Source organism: Cygnus olor, chromosome 20, assembly GCF_009769625.2.
Source record: "Cygnus olor isolate bCygOlo1 chromosome 20, bCygOlo1.pri.v2, whole genome shotgun sequence".
NCBI classification, from domain to species: domain Eukaryota; kingdom Metazoa; phylum Chordata; class Aves; order Anseriformes; family Anatidae; genus Cygnus; species Cygnus olor.
In genome coordinates this window covers 7851485-7870398 of record NC_049188.1, presented here as the reverse complement: position 1 = coordinate 7870398, position 18914 = coordinate 7851485, and the positions used below count along the sequence as shown (strand labels likewise).

General features: G+C 46.2%; 2 protein-coding genes across 9 annotated transcripts in view; one reads left to right on the top strand and one right to left on the bottom strand.

Annotated features, from left to right (window-relative positions):
* The window catches only part of PIGL (phosphatidylinositol glycan anchor biosynthesis class L), a 70086-nt gene that overhangs the window by 3254 nt on the left and 47918 nt on the right, over positions 1-18914 (bottom strand). For 2 of the 8 annotated variants that reach the window (XM_040532829.1, XM_040532830.1), the window contains 3 exons: positions 10972-11003; positions 5913-6046; positions 4486-5090 (listed from right to left, as the gene is read on the bottom strand). In XM_040532829.1, the coding sequence (XP_040388763.1) occupies positions 4992-5090; positions 5913-6046; positions 10972-11003 (265 nt within the window). In that variant the 3' untranslated portion in view covers positions 4486-4991. The other 6 variants (XR_005814039.1, XM_040532835.1, XM_040532833.1 and 3 more) reach the window with 6 other exon arrangements.
* CENPV (centromere protein V) lies at positions 114-3524 on the top strand. The gene is made up of 5 exons (XM_040532838.1): positions 114-388; positions 1245-1343; positions 2179-2248; positions 2670-2784; positions 3150-3524. Exons 1-5 carry the CDS (start codon positions 135-137, stop codon positions 3272-3274), a joined length of 663 nt encoding a protein of 220 aa, XP_040388772.1. The 5' UTR covers positions 114-134; the 3' UTR covers positions 3275-3524.

Sequence of the window (18914 nt, the reverse complement as noted above, 5' to 3'; positions counted from 1 at the left end):
CAAGAGGGAGCACCCTGGGGCTCGGACCTATGGCGGCGTGAGGGACTTTTGTCCGCCCGCCGCCCCTGCCCCCTCAGCTGGGCCTTTCCTCGGCTGCCCCCTGGCGGCCGCGCCTCAGCCGGGCCGCGGGCCGCATGGGGCGTGCCGCGGCGGGCCGGGCGCGGCGGTCTCGGGGGGGCAGCGCCGCCGCCGCCGCCTCCCCCGGGGCCGGGAGCCGCGGGGGGCGAGGGAAGAAGGCGGGAGGCTCCCGGGCAGGGCCCGGGGAGAAGGAGGTGCCCCCCGGGCCCGACGCCTTCGATCTGGGGGCGCAGAGCGGGCGCTGGGCCGCCTTCCGTGAGCGGCACCGGCTGAGCTGTGAGGAGGCGGCGCGGCTGCTGCTGGACGCCTTGTGAGTGAGTAGGAACACGGAGAGCTGCCGGGCAGGGGGATCCCCCTCACGCAAAAAGCGGGTGTCCTGTGAAGTCTGCAGAGCCTCGGGGCCCTCCTTTCACAAATGCCCTTGGGGCTGTGCGAGGCTCACCTCCCAAATCTCCACCCCTGCGCTGCCGTTGCGGAGCACAGCACAACATCACCAGGCTACCACCAGCGGCTGGCTTTGAAAGAAAAATTTGAAAAGAAAAGGGTTTTCCTCTGTAGTTGGCGTTTGACCTGGCACGTTCGTGCTGCCGAGTTGCTATGGAGGCGCCCTAGGGGAGAGGGAGAAGCGCAAGCTCGGAGATTCCTTGATTCCATGAAGTTCCTCTGCAATCAAAATACAAAATGTGTTTGAAACGCTATGGGAGCCGACTGATCTCTGCTCATCCCAGCTTTTAAATGGAGGAGTATGAGTGGTACTGGAGCAGCTGTGGAAAAACTGGGGGAAAATTCCTTTCCCAGTTCCAAGAGGGCTGTCTTGTGATAATACCGCTCGTTTCCATGCATTGCTGATTGTGCTGCAGCTGAGGTCAGCATTTTGACCTGGACTGTGGCAGGGTAGCACATGTTCTGTATTGCAGGCAGAGCGTACTCTACTTGAACTGTAGTTCTTCTTTCCTTTTCTTATCGCCGTTTTAATTAAACCAGAAATGCAATTGCTGCAGAGGACAAAAAACCATTCTCTACCTCACTCTGGAGCTTTTTATTTAAATGCATTTGAGTGGATACATTTCCAGTTGTTCTGCAAGCGCTCAAAGCAGAATTGAATAATTTAGTAGGCCATCAAAAATTGCATGCTTACATAATCTCTCTGTTGCTTATCTCTCCAGTGAATACAGAGGTTTGGTCAAACACACAGGAGGCTGTCACTGTGGAGCCATCCGCTTTGAAGTCTGGGCTTCAGCAGATCTGCATGTTTTTAACTGCAAGTGAGTTTTTTTGGTTCCCTATTCTCATAGATGAATACAAGCTCATACGCTTTTCCAATCAATGCTTTACAGCGAAAACAACATAAAACAACTGCAGAACATCCTCTGATCTGTTTCCATAGAGTGGATGCCTAATTATGTCCTGATCCAATATGGGATCAGTGCTGGAGATTTCAGATGCTGCATCTGTGGGCTGGACTTCAGGTCTCACATCCATGCTCATGCAGAAAGCGTTGGGAAAGATCTGATGACTACAGGTGCTCAGCCATCTGCTTTATGTTTCCTCTAAGTACAGCGTACTCAAAGCACATCAATCCTTTTTTTAACTTGGTCTTCTCAAGTGAACATTACATTTCTGACCACATGTGCTTCAAACTACAACAGTGTCTGATTTCAGCAGTGATTCCTCCCCTTGCCTGCAATTAGTTTGCATCCAGCTCACGAGTAGGCTCTGTATCTCACTTCCATGTTTGCAAGGTAATTAACGTTGGCAAAGTTGGCAAACTCTGGTATAAAAGATTAAATGGATTTCTCGGGGCTACAGTTTGTCCTTGATATGTCTACTGAGAATTGCATATGCGAATAAAAATAGCATATAATGTTTGCTCTGAGCAAATACCCTATTGGTTTACCTGCGTAGGGTTAGTCTGTTCCATAGGCATGCTTAGCCAAACACTGCTACCTTGAGTCCACTTTTGCCACTTACCTCTGATGCCAACAAGGAGCCGTTTTAGCTGTCAGTGGAATTTCAGTTGTCAAGAGGTCTGAGCTAGATCTGATTGCTGCACTACAACTTGTCTGCTGCTTCTAGAAAGGTCTTCTCTTTCTTTTACAGCTGCAGCATTTGCACAAAGAAACAGAACAGACACTTCATTGTCCCAGCTTCGCGTTTCAAGTTGCTGAAGGTAGAGTAAGTTTGCAGTAAGAACATGGCCATGAACACTAGCAGAAAGAAACTATCTAATCCATCTAATCCAGTATTATCCTCAAAGATGCAAGTGGCAGCCAGTTTTCTTGTCCTAAATTTGCCTTTGGCTGACTGGGGAAAAATATATGGATTTTATGCTGTTTGCCGTTAGTGTGTTAGTGCATCTTATTTACTTAGCTGACATTAAAGCTCTTGGAGTTCTGAGCCTTGACCAGGATGGCCATGTGTATACACAAAGCACAGGGGTTCAGGAATGGAGCATGAATGCAAAATTCTGTATCTCAAGTAAAGTCAGGAAGAAGGTGGTATTTTTAGTTTTACATTTTTAGCTACAAACCCATAGAAAGTAATTAATCTATTTATGTAGAAAACCTATATTGCTTTTCATTTCTGCTTAGGGTGCTGATAATTTGACAACGTACACCTTCAACACACATCGTGCCCAGCACACATTCTGCAAGACCTGTGGTGTACAGAGCTTTTATACTCCTCGCTCTAATCCCGATGGTTATGGTAGGTAGAAACAGTAAACCTGGCAAACTGCAGTAACCAAAGTTAACCTCCAAGCAAAGCTTGGATGAAGACTCCACTGGCTGCTAACATGACAGCAGTGAGCAGGCATGGGCCTTCAGAGTTTTTTCCTCAATTGATAAACATCTAGAACTGCAGCCTGAACCTGCAGCTGCTCCATATGAAAGTCTCACCTATGATTTGTGGGCTTCAGTCCATGACATTTCTCTCAGCCTTTTAGCAACAGCTAGACTGACAGCATTAACTGTCAGTCCCTGAGATGCCCCATCCACAGAGTGCAGCCATGCAGGCATCTCCCGCTCTTTAGCTACGAAAAGCAGGTTTCTATGTACTCTCTCTTTCTTCAGGAATAGCTCCCCATTGTCTGGATGAAGGCACCGTGCACAGCATTGTTACGGAGGATATCAATGGCAAGGAATGGGAGAAGGCAGTGAAGGAACATAAGACCATAAGAGACATGTCAAAACCCTGACATACCCTTCCAGCAGCTGAACTTGGAGCACTGCCACGGAAACGTAGCTTGGGCTTTCCTGGGTGGTGACGTTACCTGTTTTTTGTTTCTTAAGTAAATCTTTCTATGCTGCCTGTCCCATTCATTTGTGACTTTCAGTTTTCAAACTACCTCTGTTCCATAAACTACCCCAGGGGTGGTATTTTGGTAGTTTGCCTTCAGCTATGGTAAAGTTTAAATCAAAATAAACAGAACAAAGTTTAAAAAAAAATCTAGTCTTGGTTTGTATGCATATTTCCTGTGTTTCAAGTCTGGCTTATAAAAATGTCCTACGTAAGATAATCTCTTGCTTAGAACATAATACTAGCTTACACCACTTTTTCTCCATTGACCTGAATGAATTTATAAAGATTTAGAGTTAAAGGGGATTAGAAAGAGCTTACTAGGCCCAAGTTCAGTAAAGCATTTATACAGGTGCTTAGCTGTGTGCCACAGAGGGACCACTGATGTTAGTCATGTGATTAAGTACTGTTTTGCTGAAGCCTGGACTCGCTCATGGTTTTAAGGCTGAGTAGGGATATGCTTAGGCACTGACTCAGGGCCAGGGCACGTAATTCATCAATGTCAAACTCTTATAACAACGGACACAGGCTTTAGTACAACCAGGAGCTCACCTGTTGTCTTCAGCAGGAGGAGGGGGATGCGCTCACAGCAACAGATCAGGATCTGCAATCTGGGCTCTAATCTTGACTATGCAATGACTAGCAGTGCAGATGCATGGAAGATGCCTCCTGCAGATATGAGCCTACATTAATGAGTGCAAAGGCCTACAGAAATGTGAAGCATTGCTGACTTTGCTATACATAGAATCCCAAATCACTAGTAAAATCTCTCTATAATCTAAGGAATTAAATCACTGAAAACTGATTTCTCCTTCACTTACCTTTTAACATGAAGGGAGAGGATCTTGCAGTTGTCTTTTAGGTAAGTTGAACTGCTTTTGAAACATCTCTTGCAATTTTTATATCTCCATATATGTTCTACAAAAGGTCTCTTGCAACTCATTCTTACATCGTGTTGAGACTTTTCTGAGTTGATCTCAAGCCCCATGTTCTGAAGCAAGAAGAAATGCTCATGTTTTGTGAGGGAAACTCTGGGAAGGAAGAACCTGCAACACAGTGTGTCTGAAAGAAGCAGTAGCAGCTTTATGAGTGCAATTAGAGAAAATTGAGTAATTTCTGATGCTTTATTCATAAGCTTTGGCTTTTTGAAGTTCTGACTGAGTAAGACAGGTCTTGTGGTTCTGGTTTTATCAGTGGAGATAGCATGATACAGAAGTCTCTCCTGATATTTGGACTTTACAAAAGCACCAAGAGGAAAAGTTCCCAGCCATCTTTGCAGCTGTATCTTCCTGGGGAAAAACTGTGTGCGCTATATCTTCTCTAATGCAGAATACTCCTGCGTTTGACTCTTAACTAGGTTAATTCAAATTTCTTATCCTATTTAAGCTTCTGCAGTGAGAAAATAGAGCAGCTGTTAAACCCGCTTCATCTCAATGTATCAGGCGACAAGATATTCAGGAGAAAGTTTATACAAACTGTTTTTTGTAGTCTGAAAGAATGCTACATAGAGAGAATCCTGTCCTCTTGAGTATGTAACAGTTGAGTTTCCTCCAGTAACCACTGGCACAGTCTTTTTTGGCTCATTCTTTCACTCTTGAAGTTGTGAGCGTCGTCTTTTACAGAAGACGGAGTGAATTGATCACCATATAACGCGAGAAAAGCATATAGACACGGCGAAACCAGAGCAGCTGGCTGCGATGACACCGCATGGCTCTCTAGAAGGACAAATAGTTGAGAAACCATTAAAAAAACATTCCTGACCTAATGTGAGGGCAGTTTTCAAAGCCTCCTGTGAAGTTCACTGCCAATTTACAGGACAGCTGATTTCAATGAGCAGGGAAGTTTTAAGAGGCAGAACGCTGCCTGCTCTGAGGCCAAAGGGCAGGGAGAGGCCTGTCTGCCCCAGAGTAGCTGGTGTGCTGCCTAGTGTCCAGAGAGGTCCTGCTAGAAAGGATGTTATCAGCTGCAGATTGGTGCTGTGACAGTTTTGTCCCGTAACTATTCCTCCCTACATGGTATCTCATGCCCGGGTGTTCACATGCTGGGGAAGCAGAAACGTGATAGGTGTGCATCTGAGAACACACAGTGTGCTGCTTCCGATCATAAGCTGCCAGCTGAAACTTAATCTATTTATAGTGCGCCAGCTTAAAAAGTTCAGATTTCAGAAACAAAAACCACAAGGGAATAATGTCACCCTTATCAGAGCAATTTCCATACATAACACTGGCTTTTAGCAGCCTCAAAAAGCAGGCAAGTTTCCCTACATCTTACATCCGGACCCAGCGTAAAACTCAGCGCACTGAAGATCTCTGACCTGTAAATCTGCTCGGCCCTGTCCTGCGATCTACACAGCACTTGAAGCAACCCGTCTTGTCTTTTTGCGTTTCACAAATCACTGAAGATTATTCACTAATGACACTTATAATCCATGTATGTAATTATTTGTGAAGTTCTCTGTGTATACAACACTTCTGACTAAAGCTTTCACAATGACGATGAGCTATTCAAACAGGCTAAGCAGGTATCAAGCATCTCACCCTGGCTTGCTCAGTCTCCTCCTCTGTGAGTATGAAGAGTGCATCGCTGGGCAGGAGGCAGGACAGGGGGACATCCAGGACCGAGAGGTACTTTCGGAACAGATTTACTGACTCAAGTACAAGCACACGGCACCCTAGACAGAGAAAGAGGAGAAATATTTCAAAAACAATGATATTGCTGTGCACATCGTAAGGTGCTCATCTCTCCGGGCTCAGCAGGCCTTTGCAGGCTCCTCTGTGTTGCTGGTAATACGGATCCTTTCTGCATAAAAGGGGAGTAAATGCTACTCATGCTTCTGCCAGGATTGTGTGGAGTGTGTGTCCATGACCATTCGTACTTGTGGTCTGTAAAAGGCACAGCTAGCTCTGAAGAGCAGAGTGGTTTTTTGCTTATAATTTAAATTATTTCTACATGTTTAGGCTTCAAGGAAAAAGCAGAGGATGGCTTTCTGAATGCTGGTACTGTATCTTATAATGAAAATTTAAAATAACTGTCTCTGGTTCATTGACAAAAATGGCATTTCCTCTTTCTACTCCAATTCTTAGCTACAGAAAAAAAATAATTACAAGATTCAGGAATTACTGTATCAAATATTAACTCAGGCAGGCAGTTACAGTTTAACAGAATTCCAGGATACATTGTTCAGATGTTTGTGCTGAAGCAGATTAAGCGAATGTATATAAAAATTCTACTGACATTTACTTTTATTTTTTTCTTTTAAAGAGCCTCTTGAACTCAAAAATTGCTTGTTTGTTTTTCTTTTTGAAACTATGGCTAAATTGTCTTCACTGATGAGCTAAGAGCTACTGATGGTATCATTAGGAGCCTGCAGCTCTTGAGGGAAGGAGCTGCTTTGGGACTTCTTAGGGCTCAGAGGCTGCTGTCATTATGCTCCACACTTCAGACGTTAAAGACAGAAGAAACCAAAGTCACAGTTTACACAGGTGGTCAGATGTGCAATTAGATTTGCAATGAGATTTTTTTCAGCCTGCCCTTGAACAGTGAAATTGTACAAAGGAGACAAAGAACAATGCTGAATTGCTACAAAGGCTGCCTAATGGACCATTTCAGCGGGAGCCTATGCTCACATCCAATACTGCTTAAGCTGTTACGTCCCAAGCACAACACGCATTGGTGACCGCTCAAATCCCTCTCGGCTCTAAAATGTAGGCACAGCTTGTGTCACCTTAAGGGAGAAGATTCTCCAGGACAGGGGCAGAAGCAAAAATCTTCTCGAAGAATAATTATGCAAGGTGTTTTTTTGAGAGAGATGATGGTGCCTTTGCTAGGAGATGTGCGTGCAGATCAGCTTCTGCTCAAGAATCTTAACCCAGGAGGGTCTGAACAGTCGACGTGCTGCTAACCTCCCTACTTTGGATGTTTGGTAGATCCTGCAGTTTAGCCTTTACAAAGAACGAGATAGGAAAACAAAACTTACTGCTCTTATGGTGAATGAATTTCCTGGAGACACAAGGGAAGAAGCTACCAGAGGTCTCCATGGTAGAGCATGGTAATCAAAGATACCCCACCAGCATCACTCCTCTCCCAGGCAGGGCCTGTGACACACTGCACCCAGGAGCAGACAGCGTACACAGGATGATCCCCCACAAATCCCCTCGCAAGTAATTTGTGCCCCCTGCCTCTTCCCAGTGACACTAACTCACTTTGCTGCAGTGACAAGCTTCGCTTTTATTCAGGCCAAAGCCTGCAATAGCAGGACAGGGCAGCCCTCATCGACTCCCTCCAGCACATCTCCCAGTCTTTCAATTCCTTTCTTCTCTCTCCTTCAGAAGAACGACACACAATTTGTCCTTGCTTTCGAACAGCCTTTTCCACTCATAAAACTGGTGACTTTTTTTTCCCCAGCACCACGGAGGGTTCCAGGACCACGCTCCCCTTCCAGTCCTCTTTTTGGACTGATCCTAGACCACGAGTCCCCGGCAGGCTGGATGCAGCAGAGCAGGCACTCAAAGTAGAGTGCTTTTCTCCTGCTCTGGGCACTAAGGGGCAGGGTCAGAGGAGTCCCAGGACACCACTGGCACTTCCATACTGCCAGACTCCAACACTACTAGCCCGTGCCGTGCCAGGAACCGGAGGAAAACCCTCCTGCAGCCCCCAGCAGCTGCTGCAGCCCCGGGCTGCCGGGAGATGGCGGTGTGCGGCAGCTGCGAGCAGGCACCGGGCTGCCCGGGCTTGGCTCGCTTTTGGCACCCCTCTGCCCTCCTGCCTTATCTGTGTCAGCGCTGCTCCCTGCTGTGGCCTCAGCCGTCCGGCCCTTGCAAGGTCATCATCTCCGTCCCTGCAGAGCAGCAGCTGTGCGACGCCATCTGGAAGGGCCGGTGGCGGTGCCAAGCTCCCTGCAGCGAGTCCTGGGACGTGCAGGAGCGCAGGCAGCGTGTGACCTGCACAGCCTGGGCTGCTTTCTGACCTCCTGCTGCGCTCCGCCTCAACACGTGAGTTGCCACGAGGGTCCAGCTTGCTGCTGTGAAGGATGCTCTGCAGTCCGAAATGTGCTGCTGCTGCACACAGAACTGCCCTGGCAGTTCTCAGGCGCTCACTAAAGACTCTTCTTGCTTCCAAGTAGCACACTTGTCCTCTTTTTACCCTAATGTGCCAATACTCACACGTGTAAGGCTTGTAGGTCGTGTGCCTGCTGTACACAGACCTAGGAGAAACCGAACCTGGTGATACGCCGCCAGTAGGGCTGTGGCAGGGACTGTTCTCTCCCATCACTGCAGAGATCCTCAGGGCTGCCCAGCAGCCGCCTCTGCTCGGTGTGTAGTTTCAGAGGGTTTTTTTGGTGCTGCACTATGGCTCAGCAGAGGAAAGGCACTGACGCTGATCCTCTTGCTCTCGTAGTCGGCATTCCTACCTGCTTGCATTTTAGTCTTTAAGCGGGGAGGACAGAATTAGAGCAAACATGGTGCAATGGGTCTTGCCTTTCCTGGACCCTGGCAATGCCTCATGAATTCCTGTTTGCAAGGCCTGGTGTAGGGTTATCCACCACCAATCTTTAAAGCCTGGGCTGCTCTGTTAAACAGAGCTCTGTGCTCTCTGCGCTCTCTTTCCTCACCATTTTTCCCCAAGAAATACTAATGCATGCAGCAACTGCCCCCTTCAGTTCCCCAAAGCTCAGCAGTAAGGCCCCAAAACAACTGGAGGTGAACTCGGAATTGATCAGTCTGGCTTTCTGGGCCCCCATCAGCCAGCCAGGCAAAGCAATGGGTATTCAAGCTGCACAAAATGACAGGCACCGTGAGAGTCATCTGTGCTAGTGATATGACAAGGATCTCCACGTGCTGACAGCAGAGGCTGCTCTGCATGAGAACGTGAGATGAAATGAAGCAGGGAAGGAATGTACAGTCCAGCGAGAGATGGAAAAGGGTTCAGAGAAACAGGCTGCTCCCTGCCAACCAGGGTAAGAGAAGTGCTGCCATTGATGAGTCCACTCCTGTGACACCAGCAGGTGAAGCTTTTTGGAGCCTGTTGTGCCTGTGACCTGGGCAGGATGGGATTAACAGTGTAATACAACCTCTCTAGGTTGGCAGAAAGGGCAAGATCAATATAGCTGGTGGATTAGGCCTAGAATAGAAGTGCATGAAGCCTGAAGCCTATTTGGCTTGGCTTTCTACTTCCAAATCACTTATGCAGCAAGTATGCCTAGAATGAGAAGATTATTAACAGATCTGTGTGTGCTAAAGGCTTGTACTGCTCCTGACAGGCGTTAGCACACCAATTCTTTTGAAAGAGTGGTGGTTATAGCCGGACAGGGCCAGCAGTAGGGGTGGATGCATATCCAGCAGCTGTCTCGTCTTCTTGAAACAAGCCTACGTGCTCACCCCTGACCTGGAGAACTTGATTGCAGATTATAAAAAGCCTGTTGTCTTTATGCTGGCTAAGGGTATTAGAAAGCAAAGCAGGATATTTAGGGTGCTCATTTGCATATCAGTGAGGCAATGCAATGCTTAGCTGGTTTTGCATTTGCAGAGAGATTTTCTCTGGATTCCCCGATCACATGGGCTTACACAGGTTCACCTGCAAATACTTCCCTCTTACCAACAAGAGAGCAGGACATTTCCATGGCCTGAACATGCCTTTCAGCTCTCTCCAGACAGCCTCAATCCCAGCATCACTCTTGTTTCATTAAGCCCCTCTGATGCACAGCCCTGCACGCCTGCCAGATCAAATTATAAATACCAGGAATTTCAATGAGACTGGAACTATATTTGGAAAGGCTTAGCGTAAGCAGCAGCATGGGAGCTCCCCGTTCCTTTGGCGTTTGTAGGTCATGTCAGATGTGATGTAATCAGAGCAGCAAGGCTTTCATATAGCTTCAGGAGTTTCTTGATGCTGCTGGAGAGATGGAAATATTATCTGTATGTGGGTCTGTTTCAAACCTGAACCAATTTGATGCACAGCCCATCCAGCACCACAGTGCATCTACCAGACCAGCATGAACAGAGCATGAAACTGGTTCAGTCTAGATAAGGCCTGACATCCAGCAGTGACATCCACCACTGCAGTTCCTTGTTCCTTCTCCTTACTGCACACAGCACATACGCAGCTCTTTGCTGCATCCCAAAGCTGAACAAATTGAACTTCCTGGGAAATTAGTTGGCATTAATATCCACGTTTCACAGACGGGGGAATTGAAGAGACTAGAGTGAGAATTCAGTCAGGGCTTTGTGCCATACTGGCTCCAGCCCTCTCCACTAGACCTTGGCCTGCAATGTGTTACTAGCAGGGAATTAAAACTGATTTTGGACTTATATTCAAGCAAGACATCAACAAACATAGAGCAAACACTGAGTCACACCACTGACACAACCCCAAAGGACAGGAAAGACACCAACTCCTCAAACCAGACAGCAAAGTGACTGTGGAGGAGCCTGAGCTGGTGAAAAGCTGCAGGGATATAAAAGAGCGAGGAAGAGTTCAGCTGTGGGTTTCATTTGCATTTCAAATAGAGCTGAGTTAGGCACATGAAACCCTGGACAGAACATGCATGTAAAAGGTTGCTTAATGCCTGCAGGGTCATGGATGTTTTGTGTGACGTACCTTCAGGTAACTTCTGCTCTGAATGCAGGTACCTGTGAATGAAGAGATAAATGTAGGTAAATAATCAATGAAGTTACTCAAATCCTGATTTTACAGGTATGAACTCTGTATGCTAAATTAATCCCTTTCTCTTAATACACACATTTACAATGGCTGATCTTAAAAGAAAGTTCAGGAGCAGACACCGGATGCATATGTCAGGTAGTGGTAAGCCTCATTCCCCACAATTCTGCCATTACTTTTCTCATGCTGGCTGCTGGGACACAGCACAAATAACTTCCATATATCCAATTCACTCTCAAATGCCTCATATTGTACTAAGGGAAACTGTAGGAGGCTGCCAAAGGCTATTCATCTCTGAGAGCATTTGCTCTTTAAAGTCCTTGCTTACTGCCCAGGGACATAGCTGACAGTTCCTGCTTGGGGACCAGCTTCCTTTTGTCTAACCCATGTTGGCACTGGAACATCCAAGAAGCTCTGACTTGTTGCTCACTAAGACTTTGATCTTTTCATTACTTTTTCCTGGGAAGTTTCTGTATAAAAATGTGTTCCGTGGAAACAGAATGAGGGGTCAAGCACAGGACGCGTGAAAAGTGATGGTACTCCCATTAAGAAGTGTAAGCAAGTGATCCTGATACGCTGAAAGTGTCTGAGGGTGTTAGCTTCAATTCCTTTTTAATTTTCATGATTTTCCTGTTCTAGTCTGTGGTTTGTGGCCTCAAAGCACTTAGGCTTACATCACCACTTGCACTGCCTCCAGATTTGGCCCATCACAGGGATGGGAGGAAGCAGGCCTCCAGCAGATGGCACTCAGAGCTGTCCCACACCCAGGCTTGGTCTTCCGTAAGAAGAAAAATCCAAACAATGGAACATTTGCCAAAAAGAGAAAGGAAATAAAAAAAGGAAAATTATTTAACCCTGTGTAATATTCAAAAAGATTGTTATCATCTTATAGTGGGGTATTTAACGAAGGACAATGTGACAGTTCATGTGTAAATCAACCAGGATAAAACATACATTATATGTAAACTGTTATGTTTCTCTAGTCACTTTCAAACTAGGATTATCTCTGGCTATTGGTTAAGTTCAAGGAAAAGGATTAGCTACACAGGTGTAGACAAAATAGGAAGCACTGAGTAATGAATACCCAAAGCAATTCAAAGCAAAAGTCAAGCCAGAAATGCAGGTCATGACAGAACTCAAACAGCAATCAGAAGACATATGCCTTAAATAGATTCTCCTGCTGATGCTCTCTTCTTCTCCAGAGCCAAAGATCTGCAAGCAATACCATTTTACACTAAACAATGGCCTTGTAATACTGACTTGGCCACTTTCTACCCCACTGCTGAAGCCCTACTGTTCAGACATTGCCAGCAATTTTTCAGGGCTGGGAGGAAAGGTTTAAGAATCTCCATTAATGTCGGCTCTTCTCTTCTGCTCCAGGCTTCTTTCCCCCCAGCGAGGATGTGGCCACCCAAAGAGGTGATTCAGCACTTGGTAAAGCTAGCAGGGTGGGAACTTTTTAAAACAACCTTGAAGAGAGAAAGCAGTGAGAGGTTGTGAAATTTGGCTAACTATCCCAAGTTCTAGTACCTGTTCTATAGAGGGAACTTCAAAGCACTAACTGACAACAAAATAAAGGTTGTGAAGAGCTGCTCGATCAGTGAACAAATAATAACTATCCCTGCCCACTAGAAACAGAAACAAAGAGTTTCCAGTCCATATGGAAAAGTTTCAGCAGGAGCAGAGGGTATCTTCAACAGAAGGAAAGTTTTTATCCAGCAGAAAATTAAGGAGCTTGTGTTTCTATAAAGGTTCAGAGAGACACAAAGTATTTGGTTACTGAAAGGTCCTTAATGCTACAGCCAGGCAGACATGACACTGATCTGGAAGAATAGGCACAGAGAAACTCTGGTTCTCTCCTTATCCTTTTAGTCCTGAGCCAAATGCTTCAGTACTCGGCAAGGCTCCATGCAGAGGTCTGGGAATGGGCTCCACCCAGATGCAGAGGAATTGCAGCCTTGTTCATCTGTATTTCTCAGGCTAGAGATGGCAACGAACTGTGGTTGCAGAGAGAGAGAGAGAGCACAACACAAAACTTTTCCTCCTGCACACATTCATAAAACTAGCCAATCCTCTCCCAAATCAATCTCTTGCTCCCATCTCCACCCTGCTGGAGCTGTCTCCATGGGACGCTTCCAAGTAGGGGAGAGGTTGCAGCTGTCTGTTGTTGCCATTTTGGGAATGTTGTTTTATAGATTGGACTTGCTGTGGTTTGGGTGAAATGAAAGAGTTTGGCATAAAATCTCGACAAGTCAAACACAAACAGGCTCTTTTTCTGGAGCTTTTTCCATTATTTTTTCTTCCAGACAGACCTTTTATAAATTGTTTTTCTTTTTAAATACAAAGTGATCTAAGGTGGCTTGTTCCCACCCACCCACCAAGTGCTAGAGACCAGCCAACTACAGGACACCTCCCACTGCACCCCCTTCACTACACCTGTAGGAGGTTTCAGACCCATGTCTGAAGGGAACTGAGACCCTCTGCAATGAGCTCTAAGAGGCAGTGAGACCTGCGATGGCACCCGCCAACTCTGCACTGCAAGGACTCAGCCCCAGCTCCCCCCTTCAGGACCAGCAGCTATCTGAAAGCTATTGCTGTCTGTAGCTATTACCTGTGTCTGCCCAGCAGAAAAACTGCAATGGTCCAACGACCCCCCTCCTGCAAACTGCAGAGCTGAGTCAGCTCCCAGATTCCCTGTCTTTATTCAGTCAACCTCAAGGAAAGCTGTGAGCAAAGCGGGCGGGCTAGCTCCCAAGTACAGACCACTGGTACCTCCCCGTGATGGCAAGAAGGAACGAGTCGAGATGGAGCTGAGACCTCGGTGCTGGGGAACGCAGAACTCCTCCGGGGTAGAAGCAGGACTGACGCCCTGGTGGGTGGACTGCAGTTTTGGTGATGTTCTCCTCAGGGAGAAATTATTCACTGAAATCAATGACTTCACTCTCCAATTAGTCTCCTGTGCCAAAGGCAAAAACCTTCACTGTGCTGGGCTGGATGCTGTACAGCAGTGGGGAAATGCAGTTTTCAAAAGCATGGCAAAAGAATGGACAATCTCGAAGTTATCTTGGGGCTCCATTCAGGATCCTAACCTCTAATCTGCCCAATTAATCTGATGAAACAGATGTGAAAGAGGAAGAACAGTCAGTCTCCTAGGAATCTCTGAGACATGAGAGGGATATACTTGCCAGATGTTGAGTGTTTACTATCTGGAACGCCTCCCCCCACCCTAACCGGACTTTCTGGCTGCCTTTCCGTGCACCCTGAAATACACCAAGTAACAACATGCAGCTTTTTAAACACTGTTCAGGCACTCCGTACTCATGTGTGCTGCAGCGGCAAAAGATGGTTCTGCCAGTCAGAAAAAAAAGGAGGCGATTCAGAGATTTTCCAGTTGACAGAGCTTCTCTTTGGCTCTGTGCTTTGGTCCCTGAACAGTCTGGGAGAAGAACATGCAGTGTCACTGCTCCAGTCATGCTGCTAGCAGCCTAGTGATGCTGGGAAGGGCATTCCTTGAGGCTGTTTCTTTGGAAAAAAAATACTTCTTGGAGGGGGGAATCCCTGCTGACTACCAACAATAGGATGCCCTGAGCTCAGCTTTACCCTAATGGCTCTCAACAAGATCACTGAAGGGCACTGGGGTGAAGGAGCTTAGTCAAATTAAGGAAGGAGGGAGCAGGGACAAAGGAATGAGATAAAATCTAGGAGGAAATACCCAGCTAGATACCAACAGAATGTATGCCAGGCATGGGGCGGTCACACAAGGGGAAAGGACAGAGAATCAGATGGTAAAAAGAGGAGGACATTTCTGCCCTGACCTTATGAGCACAGTGTGGGTGCAATCCCAGCCACCATTCATAAATTCCCCTATTACTTAAGACAATTAAGACCATTAAAACAAACACCAGGAGTGAGCTGGACTGTCAAAGGACAAACAGAAACATATGATACTGGAAGCTGTTATTTCTTCAACACTGCTCTTTATTTTGCAGAGACCCTAAAACTCTGCCAGGGCCTAAACAATCCCAAACACACACGCCAGGGACATGGGAAATCCTTTTCCAAGGTGGAACAAATAATAGTCAGTTTGGAAAAAGGATTTTCTGGGAAAAGGCAAGGGAAATGCAAGACTGCAGTCTGCTTTGAAAACATAAATGAGATGTCACTGATTTGAAATGCGTGGGCTACAGCTGCTTAGAAGGAGTGAGAGCAGAGTCCCATTCTAGCCCTGCACTGTAAGAAGATAACCAATAAAAATGGTAGATGGTGTCCCATTCACTATCATCAAGCTAATCATTGAAGAAACAACTTGCTTCTTGCTCAGTGTGTCCTTGACCTGACCTTGGAGACTCAATCTGAGCAGAACTGTGCTTTGTAGGGGTGTAATCCGGTTGCTGGCTTTTGAGAGCTGTACCCACTGAGTCTGTGGGATTTGTCTGGACAATGCACTGGTCATTGTTTTGATATACTTACATGTAACTGGCATTTAACCAATCCTCCTCTTTCAAGGAGCCCTGGTGCAACCCACCTGCGTGACGCTATGTCCCATGGCATTCATAAATGGGGCGTTCAAAAGTCAAGCTGTCACACCTAAGTGCAAAAAGGCATCGGTGGCACTCAAGCTGCATCATAATCAACTCAAGAGAGATAAAGCACTAAGCTCACAAATATCACCTCTGCACAGTCTTATTTACAACCTACCACTGAGCTGACGGATGGTAAGAAACATCCTGCAGGACTGAGAGGTGTTTTTCCAAATGGAGTTGACGAGAATAGGCTCAGCTAATGATTCTTTGATGTAGCTTTTTATACGGCATCGTTGATATAAGATTTATGGATGCAGTTGCTATAACAACATAATGCACAGTGGTTAAATATAGCACCTCCTATTTTCCACTCAGTTTGCTCTGCCCTAAGCAGACAAGGACTATTCTTTACTGTTCTAGCTGGGCTGAAATGGATTTGATTGCTCACTGAAGAAAACAAGTGGTACGGTCCTGCCTCTCCCTCACAAAGACCATTCCTCTCCACCTTAAGCAAGCCAACAACAAAATCAACAGCCCTCCATTTGCTAGGCTACTGGGCAAGGGGGCTTGTATAAAATCAAAATGCACGATGACGTGCAAAATTAAAACTCCTTGATATTACATGTGATCTCAGTGCAAAGACTGTCATTTCAAATAGCAGGAAAGAGAGGTTCTCAAATATTCCTGTCACGTAGTATTTACCACGCTTATTATTGTAGTGCCTAGTTACTGACCCAATGCTGAGAAAGGGAGTTAAGTGACCGTCATGTCACTCGAGACCTGCTCTTCCTTGTGGATGTGTGTACAGGGTCCAGCCTCTCTTGGCTAGAGGGAAAGCTCCTGTCGCGGGGATAAGAGAATGATGTTGCCAAGTCAAGGCCATGGGGAAAGAAACAGAGCTACAGAGGCCTGTGTCCAATTCTCCCTTCTTTGCTGTAGTGGGTTGTTTGTTTTTTTGGTGTTCTTTTTTTTTGACTTTTTTTTTCCAGTCTGGAAGGCAGAACTGAAATACTCCCAGGGGAGAATGAAATCAAATAGAAATCTGTTCCTCAGCAATCCTCCTCTTTTTTTTTTCCTTATTTTTCCCTTGCAAAGGAACAAATCCACCCTCGAACTTTGGCATGGCATAGATCTGAAGCCTAGGCACGTAACAGCAGTTGGACTCCCCACAAGGTGTCAAGAGGATGTTTAGTGCAAGTGTAAGGCACACTGATTCCAAATAGTTCCTGCTCCTCTGAACACAACCTCTGTCCCAGACCCTAGGAAGGATATTTACACCCTTAGCAGATAATGCTGAGTATCTGCTCGGTTATGACCATTTCCTGAACTGTTTTGTTCCTTGATGCTGTTCAATAATTTCTAACTCCTGAAGCAAGCACTTGCAGGTTGGATATGTCCTGTTGTACCTCTGCTCCTGCAGCAAGAAACCTCTTAGTGGACATAAGGCAGATCCCCCATAGACTGGGAGCATCCCAAAGAGCTGAGAATCGCTGCACCAGCCCTCTGCTTCACACTTTCCACTTACAGCCACAGTGGAGGCAGAACCCTGCGGACCTTGTTTAAAGATGGTTAATAAATACATTGCACATGATACCGGGAGGGAAGAGTTCATTTGCCTTTTTCTTGCCATGTAGCACTGGGGCCCTGGGGGAAGCAAGCACTGTTTTGCAAAGCCCTGCTAGCAGGGAGGTATGTGAGAAGCCTCAGCATATGCTCCCAGTGCTGCCTGCACTAGCTGATACGCGAGAATTCATCAGGGTACTGAAAATCAGGAGTGATACAGTCACGCTCTACTTCCTCCATGACACAAACTGAAAAATAATGAGAGCAAGCAAGCCACTAAAAATAAACTTAACCTTTCAGTGGCCACAGCATCACTCCTGCCAAATGCAGATGACTGGGCTGCCACGCTTATTTCTGCTGATTCAGGACCGGAAAAGAGACAAGACACAAACCAGCCCTTAGTTACTGAGAGCTGCTTATACCCCAGTGGCCATTATCAGCAGACATCCCATCTGCCCAGGACAATATTCTGCTGTAGACTAAGGACTAATACAAAGATCTGAGCTCAAGGTGCTTGCAGATAATGAATACTTCCTAGTAACAAACTCTGAGACAAGAAAAAGGTTAATAGCCCAGTGCACACTCAGGAAACCTGAAGTACGAAGGTGGGGAAGTGATTTCTGCACAGCCACAAAGCGAGACAGCAGAAGAGCTGGGATCAAAATTGAGAGCTCTTCCTAAACATTTTCTACACAGTTCAGCTGCTAGCTTGTTTTCCCTGTATCTCTTCAGGATGTAGGGGAATACCTCATAGTCTGTCCTCTATTCCTATTTGCTGGCTGTATGGCAACTGACTAGCAAACACTAAGGTCCAGGCAGCTGGAAGCTCTCTCCTCCCTCTGTGCCAACGGTGTGAGCATTGGCCATCAATCTTTGTCCTTCACTCACTCCACAAACAACATTGTGCTGGAAAGCATCTCCCTGCTTAACGCAAACACACACACTGTTTGCTTTAACTTCACCTCCTTTCTTTCCGTTAGGATATTTCAGAAGTTGCTGGAAAAGGACATGATCTAACACTGAGTTCTAGGCATCAGATAGGATCAAAAACTCTCAGCATCTTCCCAGAGGAGCTCCATGGGTCACATAAGGGTTATGTGGCACTGCCGCTTTCGTCAGGCAAGCGAGAAAGGCAAATGACTGTGATGTTGCAGAGCCAGAGTTATTTGAATCGCACAGATGATTCAGAAAACAAATGGGTGCTAAAAATACAAGATATACTTGCAAAGAGTTCTTCTCATACCTGGAAAAGGCAGGGGCAGCTCTGGGGGAGATCTCTCTAGGACACAATGAAGTCTGACTGAACAGACAGTTAAAATACAGTTGTCTTGCCAGGAAACATTTGGGTGATTTTAATACAAGAGACTTTAGTCTAGCATCCTTCCTACATCACAGCACAGAGACAGAAGCTCTCAGAATTTAAAGAATAAAGCGGTAAAACAATGAATTGACTTATGAGGAGCAGTAAATAGGAACTGCTCTAGTGAAAGAGCAATATCCTTGGCCCAAAGTGGTAAATGCAGATACCCAGCTGGGATGGCAACATCCTCTGGAACAATGGTGCAAACCTCTCCAAAATCCACCAACTAGCCCCAGCTCTGGCATCAGCTATTCACACACACTACTCAAACCAGAAATGCAAAGTGATCTGTTGCATATTTTAGTGGAATTGCATCCACTAAGCAGTGCTAAGAATCAGAAGGTCCTGGAGCACTGGGACCAAGAACAGGAAGAGCAAAAGAGGCCCCAGGGAAAGGAATACTAGCAAAGCAGCAGCAGGTGGAATAATAAAGG

Bases quoted from the DNA above. Each gene is read 5' to 3' on its own strand.
- CENPV (XM_040532838.1), top strand. From the start codon at position 135: ATGGGGCGTGCCGCGGCGGGCCGGGCGCGGCGGTCTCGGGGGGGCAGC. The intron at 2,249-2,669 runs GTAGAGTAAGTT...ATTTCTGCTTAG, and splicing joins CGCGTTTCAAGTTGCTGAAG to GGTGCTGATAATTTGACAAC. The intron at 2,785-3,149 runs GTAGGTAGAAAC...CTCTTTCTTCAG, and splicing joins CTCTAATCCCGATGGTTATG to GAATAGCTCCCCATTGTCTG.